The sequence below is a fragment of the Pristis pectinata genome, chromosome 15 (assembly GCF_009764475.1).
Source record: "Pristis pectinata isolate sPriPec2 chromosome 15, sPriPec2.1.pri, whole genome shotgun sequence".
Classification (NCBI taxonomy): Eukaryota; Metazoa; Chordata; class Chondrichthyes; order Rhinopristiformes; family Pristidae; genus Pristis; species Pristis pectinata.
In genome coordinates this window covers 33,043,580-33,059,053 of record NC_067419.1, presented here as the reverse complement: position 1 = coordinate 33,059,053, position 15,474 = coordinate 33,043,580, and the positions used below count along the sequence as shown (strand labels likewise).

Genomic DNA, 15,474 nt, shown 5'->3' with positions numbered 1-15,474 from the left:
GAGAGAGCGGTGTCAGAGATGGCCCGAGTGAATTGGGGAGCAGGGTGAAAATTTCTCCCCGTTGCCAGTCACTTCAACCCCCCCTCCCTTTTCCCCATTGCCAGTCACTTCAACTCCCCCTCCCACACTATCACTGACATGTCAGTCCTCGGCCTCCTCCACTGCCAGGAGAATTCCAAGAGCAAACTGCAGGAACAGCACCTCATTTTCCGTCTTGGAACCTTGCAGCCTAATGGCATGAACACTGAATTCTCCCACTTTAAGTAATCCCCACCCCCCTTCCCCACAACCACCCCCCCACCACCACCACACTTCTCTTCTTCCCTTTCCTAGACTCTCTCTCTTTTTTCTACCCCTTTTTCCTCTCTCTCCTTACCTTTGACCCATACCCCGATGGATCTGCTCTCCCTCCTCCCCCGTATCTGCCTATCACTATCTCTTACCTGCATCTACCTATCATCACCTTGTGCCCACCCTGCCTTCCCTCTTTTCAACAGCATTAGATAGTTTCCATTGGTGCACAGAACTCAAATTATTCCCCATTACTATCGATATACAAGATAGGTCGATTAGTCATGATAAAAACTGCACAACTTTCAGCTGTAAGCGGCACTAGTTTACATTCTCAAGTTCTTTTCCTGCCTCATTATCCTTGCACACATTTTACAACAGGATCAAATATCAAGGTAACTGCATTTTGAGGTAATCCTGGATTTTTCCTGACATTGAGTTCAAATCTCAGGCAGGCTATCTGATGGGTATAATGAAGGTATTTCACTGAGATTTAACAGGTTCTTTAAAATCCATCATGGAATGGTTTGGGGTAATCCACGAATTGAACTATTTTGTCAACTGGACAATCCTTTTCCATTCCACGCTTCCTTAAATGGCACAGAAATTACTGTTGTCATTAATACTTAGCCTGTGTATATCATTTATTCTTTTGTTATTTTACTGAAGGGATGAACCCCTTTAAACTGAATAAACTAATAGATTCCATAAATTACCTAATCTTTCTTCTTCTTCACAGGCAGCTCCTCAAGACTGAGGATGACTTGCTTCCACTCAGTTTTGTGGTTTCAGAGGTGGGTGAAGAAGCCAATGTAGGAACTGCAAATTTTTCCACAGATGGAGCTGATGGTGCTGATGGGGCAGGTGAGTGGGTACTTTGCAGGTGGTCTGCTGCTTACGTGGGACTTCTGTGTGCTCCTGGTACATGGCCTTGAGGTTGTCAATACCATTATTCTCCATTTTGAACAGACTTCCCAGGAGTTAGAGGGGATGTTGCATTTCCTGAGAAGCATTGAGCACATCCTTGAATCTTTCCCTGTCTGGTCATCTCCTCCCATGCCAGAACTCAGAATAGGGCATCCATAATGGGAGTGTCTGATGTCAGGCAATTGAACAACATTGCTTGCTCGTCATGGCCAACCAAGAATAATGGGGATATTAGCCTGGGAGAGAATGTTGATGTTGGTTCACTTAAACTAACAGAATAAAGACATACAATTCTATTAATTGCTAACTTCATGAACAGCAATTTCTTACCTCACTATCAAAATCAAATAAATAAATAACATCAGAGCTATTCAAGTAATATGTGAAGTGGCATAGATGGTTCATTTAGTTAGTTAATACTGTGAGATATTGACTTCTGGCTGTGTAGTTTTTGAGAAGAGCAACTTTGAATTGAATCAATCTTGGGAACTAAACAAGAAGAATGTCTGGAAAAACCTCCTGAAAAGATCTACCATTTAGACTACAGAAATACCAAGTTTACACAATGCATTTAAGGGCAAGCATTTTCTTACAAAATTAGCAATTATTCTGAAATAAAGGCTTCAAAGTAATGACTCACCTGCTGTTCCATCAAAGGACAACATCTCCAATCTGCAGGTGGCAGATTTGAGACAATTATTCTCTTTTTTAAAAATCAGTTAATAGCATTATTTCATTTAGTCAGAAGCCAGATTTTTTTTTATTGTGAAATCAGCAGAGTCTGACTGCAAAACAATCAAACAAAAAACTGCATTGGCAGCTTTATTTAAAGCAATATGAAAATATTCATAAAACATTACCCAGAATTAGCAATTCCCCTGTTTGCACAGAAATGCATTCATAAATAAAACTATTTTTGAAATCACAAGTTTACAAGTTCTCTCCTGTACATCAATTCCCAAGCATAAACAACCAAACATCCTGATTGTGGTACAATATTATAATCTAATCAAAGGCTTGGCATGAACAACATGATCCTTTTCTGAATGTTTCCTTGAGAAAGCTTCCAAAACCAATACAGAACATCTTTAATGTTGTGTCTAAAAGTACAGGAAAAAACATCACAAAGGACTTTATGCAGTTACTGTCTAGACAGCATATGGGGATGTAGTCTTAATGTTAAGGTGAGCACTTCCCATTGAAAATAAAACGTAAATGTACATTTCATGTATGTAATGCACATACAAGAAAGCAACTATAATAAATTGCAAAGCCCTAGCTGTAAGATGCTAGTTAAAACCTGACTCAGATTTGCCTGTTATGAAGATATAACTATTCCAATATTTATTAATGTAGCCAATTTAACAAACAATGTTATATGTGCTCAGTAAAAGTACTCTAAGATCCAGATTAATACTCAAGAGACCCTATAAAAAAACTCTAATTATATCCTGACTACCACAATTCTAGAATGAGGATCTCCAAGATGGATGTTACAACAGACAGATTCCCAATGAATGTGGGAACCACATTTCACAGATACAATCCATTGCAACTAAATAAATTCTCATCATAATTAATCTTAATCTTAGAGGGAGGAAAATTGCCCCCTAGACATTGATCTTCTCAGAATACAGTCTGCCAATCTCCCTTAATATATTCTAACAGATGAGGCAGCTGTTAAAGGTAACAGTATGAGATGCAAAATATGATACATGCCCAACATAAAGCTTCCTAAATGACTACACAGTGGCAAGATCAGTGATGAAATTAAGGACCTCAAGTCAAACATAACAGAGCTGGAGTGCAGTTACACGAGTATCAGCAAAAGGGTCCACAATTCCAAAATTTACTGTATGTACAGTTTCCATGCTTCATTACATTTTTATGTAATGTGCTAAATTAGAGATTGTTTGTTAATTATACATGTAGTTTTGTTTTGGCTCTGCCATAATTTGCATTGCCGTTGGTGTTTACATGAAGTTAGCTTGATGGGCCACAGGAAATTACTGATCCAATTCAACAATCTGGTTCAAGAAAATAATCAAGTAACCACACTGCCATTGTACAGAACAGAATGGAAACATATGACTTTTATCTTTATGACTTTCCAGTCCCTGCAAATGTCTGGACTGTTACCAGTTAGAGATATGGGCTTCTCCATTGGAGAATTACTGGAAAATGAGCCTGGTTTATTTCATCTTTCTTATTGATCAGTTAACTGATAGAATGCACCATAAACAGGCCAACTGTCCTACTCCTTCCCAAGCAGTGGCCAATCAAATTACATAGAAAATACATACATACAATTTATAGAGAATGTGGAATCTTGGATTTTAATTTCCTTTTATGCATATCTAAAATGCATTGATATTTTTAATCAAAATTCATCAGCTGATATTTATGGTATTTTGTAAATGATTTGCTTATTGGTTGCTCAGAGCAGAAATAATATCTACATTAAATACATTGCAAGGAGAAAAAGAATGTTTAGGCTTTCATGTCATATCGCACAGAAACAGACCTTTGGTCCATCAAGTACAATCAAGAATCATTTACACAAATCCCATTTTTTTCTGTTCTCCCCAACATTCCCATTAACTCTCTTCTTGTTCTACCACTCACCTACACACTTGGGGCAATTTACAGTGGCCAATGAACCTACCTTGGAACGTGGAAGGAAACGAGCTCCTGGAGGAAACTCACTTGGTCACAGGGAGGATATGTAAATTCCACGCAGATACCGCCTGAGGTCAGGGTTGAATCCAGGTTGCTGTGAGGCAGTAGTTCTGCTACCTGCACCAGGACTATATGGATCAAAAAAATCTGTCGACCACATTATTGAATACACCCAGCAAGTGAGCCTCTACGGGGAGAGAATTCCAAGGATTTACAATGCTCCAAGTGAAGAAATTTCTTCTGACCTCTGTCCTAAAAGGCTGGCCACTTACTTTGAGAGATCCCTGTTCTAAACACCCCAGCAAGGGGGAGCATCAACTCTACACCTACCCTGTCAAGCCCCATAAATTTTTTTATATATATCAATGAGATCACCTCTCATTCTTCTAAGCCCCAACCTGCTAAATCTATCCTTATTCAACAAACCCACTATCCTGGGAGTCAGTCTGGTGAACATTTGTTGCACTCCTTCCATTGTAACTATATCCTTCTTTAGGAAGGGAGATCAGACCCGTGCAGAATATTCCAAATGCAGTCTCACCAAAGCTCTATTTAATTGAAGGAAGACATCTATACTCTTCTATGTAAATCCTCTTGGTTAAAAAGGCCAACACTCTTTGTTTTCCCAATAGCTTGCTATACCAGTGTTTTGTATGCAAGGACACACAGATCCCCCCCACCCCACCCCACCCAAACACAAACAGCTTTCAGTCTCTCAATACTTAAAGAATGCTCTGCTTTTATATTTTGTTTTAACCAAAGTGGATGACCACACATCTTTTCCCACATTATATTCCATCTACCATTTCCTGGCCAACTCAGTTAACCTGTTCATATCCACCCAAAGTCCCTCTATATTCTCCTCATTGCCCACACTGCCAGTACCTTTGCATCATCAGTAAATTTGGATATATTAATCTTGGTCTCATCATCCAAATCATTAATATAGGTTGTGAACAACTGGGGCCTCAGAACCAATCCCTGTTGCACCCTATTAGTCACATGTTCAGAATCCAAAAAAACCCTGTTATTCCTACTCTGTTTTCCGTCCATTAACCAGTCTTGAGTCCACACCAATATATTACCTACAACTCCAGTATATTACCTCCAATACCATATGCTTTGATTTTATTTAATGATTTCTAGTACGGCACTGTATCAAAGGCCTTCTGAAAGATTTGGCAGATATATAAATTGAAACCTATTAAGATTAGACATAAGGTAATACATTGTTCTCAGCAGTGGATTGTGCACACATCTACAAGGATAATTGAGTACAACAACCAATTTCGGGATGAAATCTGAGCTGATAACTATACAGCTCAATGGAGCACAAACATGCTATTGTATTGCCTTTACTCCATTCCACTGTTCTAAAAGTAATTGCAATTCAATTCTATTTCAGAAGCCAGATGTTGCACATGGGAACATCAGTTAAAATCATTAGGTCTGATAAAAACAGCTGAGAACAAGTGGACTCTCCCAGTTGCCTTCCTCTATAGCTTGACAGGAATAATTACAAGCAAGGCCACTGTATCATAATGACTATAAAAATCAAATTCCCTTTTGATACATGGGTACCAAGACTTTTTAAGTGGTGTTTTGGGGTGGCATTCCACAATTCCATCCATTGATTTAGAGTGAATAAATTAGAAATTGTTTTATTCTGTGGGATTACAAAATTTTAATCTTGTGCTTTGGGGATTACATTCTATAATTCTTTGAATTCTTCCACGAATCCACGGCCTTGATTATCAGGGGAAAAAGATTTACTGTAGCCGATGTGTAAAGCTGTACAAACGTAGTTAACCTAGATTTTACAGGAAACTGGACTAACTATATTTACCCATGTGTAAATGAGACTAAGTCCTGAACTCTTCCACATGTATATTTGAACATGGAAGTGCCGAACCTCCTGGCTACTCTTCACCACCCTTTTACTTACTGCTTTGAGCTCCTTGTGGAGTGAGGTGACAGAACACAACAAATCTCTAGCTTTTAGGCTGTGGAATCTTCCCACTAAACCTGTATCAGCTTAATCACTGACATGGAGAGGAATTGCTGCAAGAGATAATTTTAGGTTACATTTTAGTTACATTTTAAATTTAATTAAATGTTGTTAGGTGTTCATGGATGTTTTGTGTCTTAATTTCTGTTAATAAATTTTAAATTTAAAAAAAAATCCAAAAATTGATATAAAAGCAAAGAATGCGGGAAATATTCAGCAGGTCAGGCAGCATCTGTAGAAAGAGAAGCAGAGTGAGTGTTTCAAGTCAAAAACCCATCATCATAAATGGGAAAGTAGGAAAACAAGTTTGTTTTAAATTGGAAGATCAGAAGGAATGGATAGGGCAAAGGGAGCATCTTTGATAAAGTGAGGGCAGTGTTGCCAAGGGGACTCCACTGTTCACGGAGCTGACCGGTTGACAATTAGATGAGGAATGTTAGAGAGAGAGAGCGACATTAAAGCTGTGAAATGCAGGTCAGAGCTGTTGCTGAGACCTGAAACCAATGCCCAACAGGTCCGTCAGTATCTGTAGAGAGAGAAAAACAGAGTTAATATTACTGGTGGATAACCCTACAGAAGAACTGGCCTTTCCGAATACAAACAGTGAAAGCTAGTTATCCAGAATTATTTAATTCAATATTGAGTCCAGAAAGCTGCAGTGCACCCAGACGAGAAATGAGGTACTGCTCCTCAAGCATATGTTGGCCATCACTAGGACAGTGCAGGAGGCCATAAGCAGGTGGATCAGAGTGAGAGTGGGATGGAGAGTTCAAATGACAGGGAACTGGAAGCTCAGTGTCACCCCTGCAGAGCTTAAATTTTTAAAATATTTGATTGAGTTTTAGTAGCTTCTGAATATTTATAAATGCCAGCTAAACTGGGGAGTGTGTTCAGTCAACTGGCAAAGTTTGTGTCAGTTGTTTCTTTGGTGGTGCAACATCTACCCCCAAATGGTAATATTCACATGTGCAAGGTCTGCCTCTGCACAAGACCTCACTATCAGGAATCAAGGTGCCTTCTGTAAGGTTAGCCCTGGCAAATCTGCAGAAGGTAAATTCCCATTTACCTTATAGGTCAGCTCACCACTGGCAGGGTATTCTGGGCCATAACATATCTAAACTAAATAATCTTTAGTCAAATCCAAACATAAATATCTGGTGTTGAAAGAAATAAGAACAGGATTACACATATTTTGGCTAAGGTCATTTTTATTCTTAACAAATTATGGCTTATTTAGGCTCTTCAGACATACCTAATACCAGATTCGTTCACAGCTGGTATAAATAAACCTTAGGTCTTCAAACAGCTTGACAGAAAAGCTTCTGACCATACATATAATACGTAGTCTGTTTTATATCAGTCTTGCTCAAAGATATTACCATATCAGCTCTTAATATGCATGTGCTTCCTGATTAATAATAACACTGTAGAATATCTTTTTCCTTGCTGCTTTATAATTTCTTAAAAGATTTTTGTTATGTCATGATTTCAATAATTCTCAAATAGCAATAGCACAAGAATTTTTGATTTAAAAATATTGCAGAACGTGCTTTTTTATAAACATCATGCCAACTATTTCAAAGAGTCATTCAGAACAATGTCTAGTTTAGTGACAAGAGAGACTTGTTTGAAATGCCTGACCTTTTTCTATTACATTTTGGGATTGGAGTGTAGCTACTGTCAAGAAATTACAATATACTAAACTGTTGCCACAAGCATAAAGGCCACTCATTGGACACAACAGCAAACAACACTACAAGCTAATTAAGTAACAAAATATCCCCAACCTCTCAAGTTTTTCTGATTTTTTTATCAACTGGACAATGTTAAAAGAAAATGATGTACTTGCTTTGATGTTTATTTGTATCAAATAAGAGAGAACTTGCAGTGACCATTTTAACATGACATCACTAATGACTGGTAAGACAGAAAGAGAGAAGAGTTACAGTAAAATAGCACAAGATTTTTTAAATCATATTAGCAAATTTACTCAGCGCTGACAGGAATATAAATAACTCATTCAGATAGGTGGTATAAAATTTTTGACTCAAAACAAGATGACTGCCAACAAAGCGCTGCAGGAACTCAGCAGGTCAGGCAGCATCTATGGAGGGAAATGGTAAGTCAACATTTCAAGTCGAGACTCTTTATCTGGACCGTCCATATGAAGAATCAGATATAGTCCGGGTGAAGAGTCTTGTCCCAAAACGTCGACTGTCCATTTCCCTCCACAGATGCTGCCTGACCTGCTGAGTTCCTCCAACGCTTTGTGTGTTGCTCCAGATTCCTGCATCTCCAGTCTCTTGTGTCTCTAAGATTACTGCTAAAATACCTTATCCAAATGAAACGTCATAGGTCACTTAATGCAAGCTGCCAATAACCTATTGTTTCCAGATAATGGAAAATTACATTAGTGCATTATAATTTCCCAATCATTTTTATACATATTCCTAATCATTGTACCTGCAGCTTAAGTATTATCCCTTAGTTTATTCATTTATAATGCCAATAAATGCAGATTATCAAACAGCATAGTGAATAAAATATACTTGCTAATGACCAATTTTAACCTACCCTTGGTGTTCACGGTGGGATAACCTGTTAGGTATTAGAATTCAAAAATCTACTTTTCAATCTGTTGTGCTATGTTGAGTTCAAACCCAACAATAGAAACTAGTTTGGTCATTCTTAGGCTTCTGATGAACACCTACATTTTTCATTCCACTTAACACTGATGTAAATTCAGTCAATTCAAAAAGCTGTGCTCCAGCATGCAATCATAAAGGTCAGCCTGATACCATTCAATGGCCTGGATTTTGTGATCATAGGCAAAGCAATGGCACTCAACATGGACCTCAATGAAAAATCTTGCAATCTCTTTGTCTTGTACTCTCCCAATGTCGGTTGTTTTCTGGCATTAGTTCAAAGGATTTCTGGCAACCAGTAGCATATGAAGAACTTTTATTTACAGAAAGTAAGACAGAAGCTAAAATATCATCAATAAGCTTTTTTTCTAAAAATAGGACTATTGTAATAATCCATACTAAAGTAAGGAAACTTTAATCCATATTTTAAGGTCATAAAAACTTGCTAAGCAATAATATGGCCTCATATGGAATTACTACTCTGATCTCTGGAGACAATGCAAAACATAGTCAGGATATTTTACATCAAAACAGTTCAGAAATACCTTGATGTTTTGTTAGTTCAACCAATTTCCTTGATTACGGTTGAAAAGATTGCACAGGGTGTGCACAAGGACTGAATGACAAAACAGCAACATCTGGATTTCCACTTTGAACTATGTAAACTTGAATATCCTGAAGTCGCTGTCACTTCCTTGACAATGATCAATATTCTCACCATCATTAGAACTGCACAATTTGGTCATTTATGTGATGTGATCCAAAAGCTTGACCAATCTGTTTAACTTCATGAATATTAATCTGTAATGAGTTCATTTGATTACTGCTGATAAATATTATCTTTAATTATATTTTTGCATTAAAGGCTAAAGTAGTTGAAGAAGCTCCATTAGTTTGTTTATTTTTAAGTTTTTCCCTAAATATCCTCATATAATCATTCTCAATGTAAATTACTGAACAGTTAAAATATTGGGGAGGGAAATAAGATTTATTTTCCTCTTAGCTTATAATTAAAGCATTACTCAAGGTATCTAACTTTAGACTTCAAATTGTTGTTTGAAGGACTGAATGTATAACTTGAACTCCCAAACTTTATAGACTGCAACATCCAACTGAATCTGAATTCAGATGTTAAGGATAGTTTTGAATACAAACATGAAATAGGCATATAATTCTTTAATTTAATATCTTGTCATTGTTTCTGAAAGGCAGCATTTAGCTGTTCAAATGCCCTATACTTTTAAGCAGCAATGTTTTCAAAAAGTTAGCAGCATTTTTTAAATGAGGATGTAGCAATCAGAACAAAGCAATTCCATTCAAATAGCCTGTTTTCTACTTAAGAAATGGAGTACACAAACTTGTTCAACAAGACTTGTACATTCGATGCACAGAATGAGAGAGAGATTCAATCTGGCCATAACAAAGAAGATACTGGATATTTACCAGGAAAATAAAACTGAGGGTTTCAGATTACATTGTAATGAGAATAAAGCCTGGGCAATTTATCAATGCCAGTAAACCACCACTTTTGTATTGATGCTACAGATTCCTGATACACATCAATGTTTTAACAGCAGTGCAAGTCTCAATAGTCAGGTTCCCAATTCACTGCTGAGAACACTGAAAATCCAAGAAGCCAGACAAGGCCAGCTCACATTGGTTTTATCTGCATACCAGATGCAACATAACTTCAATCTTATGAAAAATATATTGTATCCTTTGTGCCACCCAGGAATCTTTCAAATTTAGTCACTTCACCTGCTCTCTCATAACATTAAAAAATAATACCTGGGGTGCATGTGTTCAGTTGCATTCTTTACAAGTGTCACCACATAATTCAAAAAAATTGTAAGTTATCTGAAACATTCCCCCAACCCTTGCATTGAAATGAACAACCTATCCTGGTGCAGGTTCAATGGGCTGCACGAAAATTGCCGGAATTTTACTCTCCACCACTGGACTCCATTAGGGAATACTAGCTGCGATATCAACTCAGGAGCTCTGTCTCATCCATCATCATACACACATGTGCAGGAGTCCCAAACTTCCTGACCATTATGTGGAGATGTGTTGGCATTCCTGTGCAGAACTGCCACATTCCTCTGGAAAATCCAAGACACTGTATTAACTGGATAACTTTTCAGAACTGAAAAAAGTTTTAGATAAAATAAGTCTTAAGATGCAGAATAGTGACGGTGGTCGTTTAAGCTCTCCTGTATTTCGCCTGTAACTGACTTTCCTTGTTCTTTCTTCCTCCCTTCTCTGTGAATCCTAACATTTCTTATCTCTAACTTCATCCATTTCTCATGAAAGGACAGTGACCTGAAAAGATAAATCTTTTGTTCCCTTTCCACAGATGCTGCCTGACCTGCTGAGAATTTATAGCACGTTCTATTTTTATGTCAAAGAATAATGGTACATCATTTGAAAAAGAGCGTGGATGTCTCCTGTTGTTCCAGACAACTTTTATCCTTCAATCTGCATCTGAAACAGATGACCTGGGCATTTTACTTATTGCTATTTATGAAAAGCAGCTGTATGCAAATAGAGGAAAGCTGTTACCATTAGCGGATGGCCCAGGGGGCAGCACGTCAAAGGGATGGGCAAAACAAACAGAGGTGAAGCGAGGAAAAGATTTTGTTAATGTAGAGAATAGCTGCGATTTAGAATTTGCTGCCTGTAGAGGGAAAACAGAGTCAATCAGGGCTTTCAAAATGGAAATGGGAAACACCTGAGGGGAAAATAATTCATAGGGCTGTAAGGAGAGGGCAAAAATTGGGCTGACTGGATTTGACTAGAGGGAGCTGGAATGGACTCAGTGGGCTGAATAGCCTCCTTCTGTGCTGTAACAATGCCTTGACTGTATGGTCCTAAACTTTTGCACTTCCTACATTGCAACTTTCATTATTCTTGGCTGTAATTTTCTGTTCTGTTCTTTCAGACAAGATGTAGTTCTAAAATTATTATAACAATGCAAGTTCTTTATGTCTGCCTTATGAACCCAGGGCTACTTTAGTGTGCAGTATGGATTTTATTTTATAAACACACTTCTTATGGTACAGAGACAATGACTAATTGTTTCAAATTTCAACTGTCTTAACAAACATTAGGAGACATCAGAGATGATCATTTGGAATAATATTTAACCGATAACACCAAAATTGTTGCACTATAACACAAATCACATGGTCATTTATCTCTTGCACCATTTCATGTTAGGATGATAATGGTAACATCCTGAAAACACGACAGCAATAGAACCTGGCTAGAAAAATCCAATAGCTTTCAATCTCCCCTACAAACAATCTGCGAGTTATGTGTATAAATGACTGTCACACAATATGCCACTACCACAGTATGCTGCACACCCACACCATCAACTGTTAAGTGTCAGCTTGGGGACAGTATTCCACTTTCAATTTACTGAACAATCTGACAATGTGGTGGAATATTCTGGACAGAGGGGGTGGGGGGGGGAAAGAGTGGGGTTGAGGGAGGAAATCCCTACCCTTCACTTTCACCAGTTAACTGACTGAATGATTGAAAACTATAACCCAAGATTATTTAAGCAAACCTTCCCCAATGAAAGCACAAGATAAAGAAACTACTTTTCTAATCTTGCCTGTCATCTCCATCTTAGACAAGGTTTAAAAAAAGCAAATAGTTCAACGTTTAGGCCAAATATCTAGGATCTTTCTTTGCTGCTTTATTTAAAGCAATATTCAGCAGGAGGTACTGACAGCAAAGGCAGAATGACAAAACGCCATGGTCTTGAAATGACTCCATGGGATACTGGCTGACAACCTTCTAACTATTCCTTTGAAATCTGTTATTTTAGTAGAGTCGTTAACTCATTTGTTTTAAAACTGGTTAATTTATTGTAACTTATTCTCACAATGCGTTAACGCCTCCACTAAAATAGCAGGGATTTCAGATGAACGTTCAGCTGATATATTAGTGTCCCACTGGGTAATTTCGAGGCCCATATTTCTGCACCTTGTCTCCAAAATGCTGAGAAGTTGGCAATGAGCCAACCACTCTCCCAGTGTATCACTTTTATCCCATGTTTTACATTTCAATTAGCCAAGAAGATGCCTTATTTTGTAAAGTGTTTGGGACCATTATGTGGGGTTGTCCGGAACTGCTGGCTGCTTGCTCACGTGTACTTGCCAAGGACGGGCCAAAACAGGAGGACTTTCCTGAACTGGTATTTCTATTCTGCACTTTGTATGCACCAATCGCAGATCCAACTCGTTTCACTCCGTAATACTACGAAATTACTTTTTTCCCCAAGTGTCTAACGGTGCACCAATAGATAAATCTAGTTACTGTCAACCTACCTCCAATCACTCAGGATGCCTCACTCCCCATGGGGGGGGGGGGGGGGGGGGGGGGGGTTGGAATCACACAATGGGATAATGGTCCTTTCTTGGTGTGAAAGGAGTTGCTTTTTAATACAACGTTACAAAATGAACCTGTCAAAATCTGCGTGCTTTCAAAGAAACTCGCAGAGAAGCATTTTTAAAGGCTGAAACCATTCTCTCGGCATCTCACTGTAAGTAAAGCTAACAGGCTTCAGTAAGAAGCAGCCTGCACCGCTCGCTGTTGCCATTGGCTTCACTTTTGTCAGCTCCGAACCAAGTAGTCTCTCTCTCTCTCTCTCTCTCTCTCTCTCTGACGGGCCCTCTGAAATCCGAGTGGAAGCAGGGAGGGAGGAGGGGAATGTCTCCAACTGATTGACTATCAGCTTTTAATAGAACGATTCAGATCTTGCAGCCACAGCCTTAAACCCTCGGAATAATCGGGGAGCCCTCTTATCAAAACCGATCAAGGATCACGCCAAAATACTGGGACGGTTTAATTTAAATGGAGCGTGAAAACCCCAGACAGTGAAGTTAATCCACGCGTGATTGTTCTTATATATTCCAATTATGCAGCCACTAAATGGTAATCAGATTAAGTCACCGGAAACTGAATTAAACTCAAGATTCACAATAGAGGGGACGCTTTTAATCAATTTGCAACAATGTCGAGCTTCACAACACTGCGGTACTCGCCAATGGAACACCAGCAAAACTGTTAGATTGTACAGAAGGTTTCCTAGTTTTTCAGACAACAGCTGACACCTTTACAACCTCACGATCAGAGGTGGTATGCAATGTTAAAAGACACACTTAAATAGGGTTGCTTAACACGAAATTGCCAGGCAGACTGAATTCAATTATCACTGACGTGCGTTAAACGAAACAATCCTCCTCTGACTGAAACTATTGCCGAAAGGTTGGAACATTTGAGACGATTTCGCTTGCATCCAATGCCTTTTTTAAAAAAAAACACATTTCGAATCCAGTGACATGGAAGAACGATTGTGGCTTTCCCCACTCACAGCTCCGCTGAAACAGCATCTGCAAACGCCGGTGACACAACTGAGAGTTTCAACCAGAAACAAGATTTCACTTCCTATCCTCGGAGGGGAGGAGAGGACGTTGCATCCATCACCTCGTCTATAGATTCGCGTAATAACATTACGAATTGCTCAAGTGATCGATCAGGAAGTATGGAGAGAGAGAACAATACCTACCTATCATCGTAACAGAAATCAGCGCTCAGTGTGTTCAGATACAGGGCAATAGCAACCGCGCTGCTCACAAATTCAGAAATCATGTCTACTACAATATCGTTTCGATGCCTGGTTTCACCTCGCTGGGATGGATCCGCATCCTCGGGCTGTTTTTGTTTGTTTTATTTTTTTCTCTCTTTGAGTCTCTAACCCGTAGCCCACTGCAAGTGCTGCCGGTCGCCCTGGGACGAACGCACGATGTGCAATCGGTCGCCTACATTTAGGAATCCGCTTATATATGTACACACACGCATGCATGCACGCATAAGGGCTGCAAACAGTGACTGAGTGTGTGTGTGTGTTTCTGCCTGCAAGCGCGGAGCCGCGTGTGGGTTCCGGCCGGCAGCAGGGCGCATGCGTACGGCCACACCCCCCTCCGTCTCCCCGCCCCTGGAGCCTGTCACTTCTACGGTCATTTGGGGCCAGTGCAGTTGCTGTTCTTTCTGTTGGCAGCTGTCACTTAGCACCGTACACCTGCAGCGGCGCGACACTTCATGCGTTGTGCAGGCAACAAGAAAAAGCTCTTTTGCGTTCTGACCCATTTCTCGCCCAACGTGAACCTGCATTAATAGAGCGCCTCGGCGTCCCAAGGTGCTTGTTGGAGATCTCACGGGGCTACTTGCAATTAAAAAGGGGGAGGTTTTTTTTAAGGATGTGGCAAGGTTTAGGGGAAAAGTTCCAGAGCTCAGAGCCGGGGTCACCAGTCGTGGAGCGAGTTAAAAGGGAAAAGGTCAAGTCGAGTTTATTGTCATGTGCATAAGTTTGGTGAGGTACAGTAAAACTTGTTTGCAGCAGCACCAAAGGCACTTGGGTTCAGACAACACACATAAATTATACATACAATGTACATAAATTATACAAGACATTAGTGCAAAACAAACAGAGACAAGTGCATAGTAGTGCAAGAAGTGGCCCGTGGTGTTCTGTTGCTGAGGTAGGATTAGGTCAGATTTGTAGGAGCGAGGGGGAAACATTACGCTGATTGGGATGGCGACGCTGTGCCGGGACTGGAAAGTAAGGTTGAAATCCAGAAGTTGCTTAATACGGAACACTTCGGTAATGGTTGACCAGTCAGTGAAAATAAAACAGAAACAGCAGACATTGCAAGCCATAGTGCCGGCTAAGACGTGGCAGCGATTTTGGTGATTGTAGGTTTGGTGATTTTATTGAATTATTTAAATTGAAAGCACTGAATGAAATGCAAAGCACGTTTCAGTTCCAAAGTTTGATAAACAAACTCGGCGTTGTTCAAGAGGGGGGAAAGTTTCATTCGATTTGGCGCCGAATGGACAGAGTTAACACAC

At 39.4% G+C, this 15,474-nt stretch overlaps 1 protein-coding gene across 2 annotated transcripts in view; it reads right to left on the bottom strand.

Annotated features, from left to right (window-relative positions):
* The window catches only part of LOC127578303 (protein O-mannosyl-transferase TMTC2-like), a 149,020-nt gene extending 134,548 nt beyond the window's left edge, over positions 1–14,472 (bottom strand). Inside the window, exon 1 of one of the 2 annotated variants that reach the window (XM_052030173.1) lies at positions 14,132–14,472. In XM_052030173.1, coding sequence (XP_051886133.1) covers positions 14,132–14,214 — 83 coding nt within the window. In that variant the 5' untranslated portion in view covers positions 14,215–14,472. The remainder of the gene's footprint in view (positions 1–14,131) is intronic. The other variant, XM_052030174.1, reaches the window with a different exon arrangement.
* Between the last annotated feature and the right edge of the window lie 1,002 nt (positions 14,473–15,474).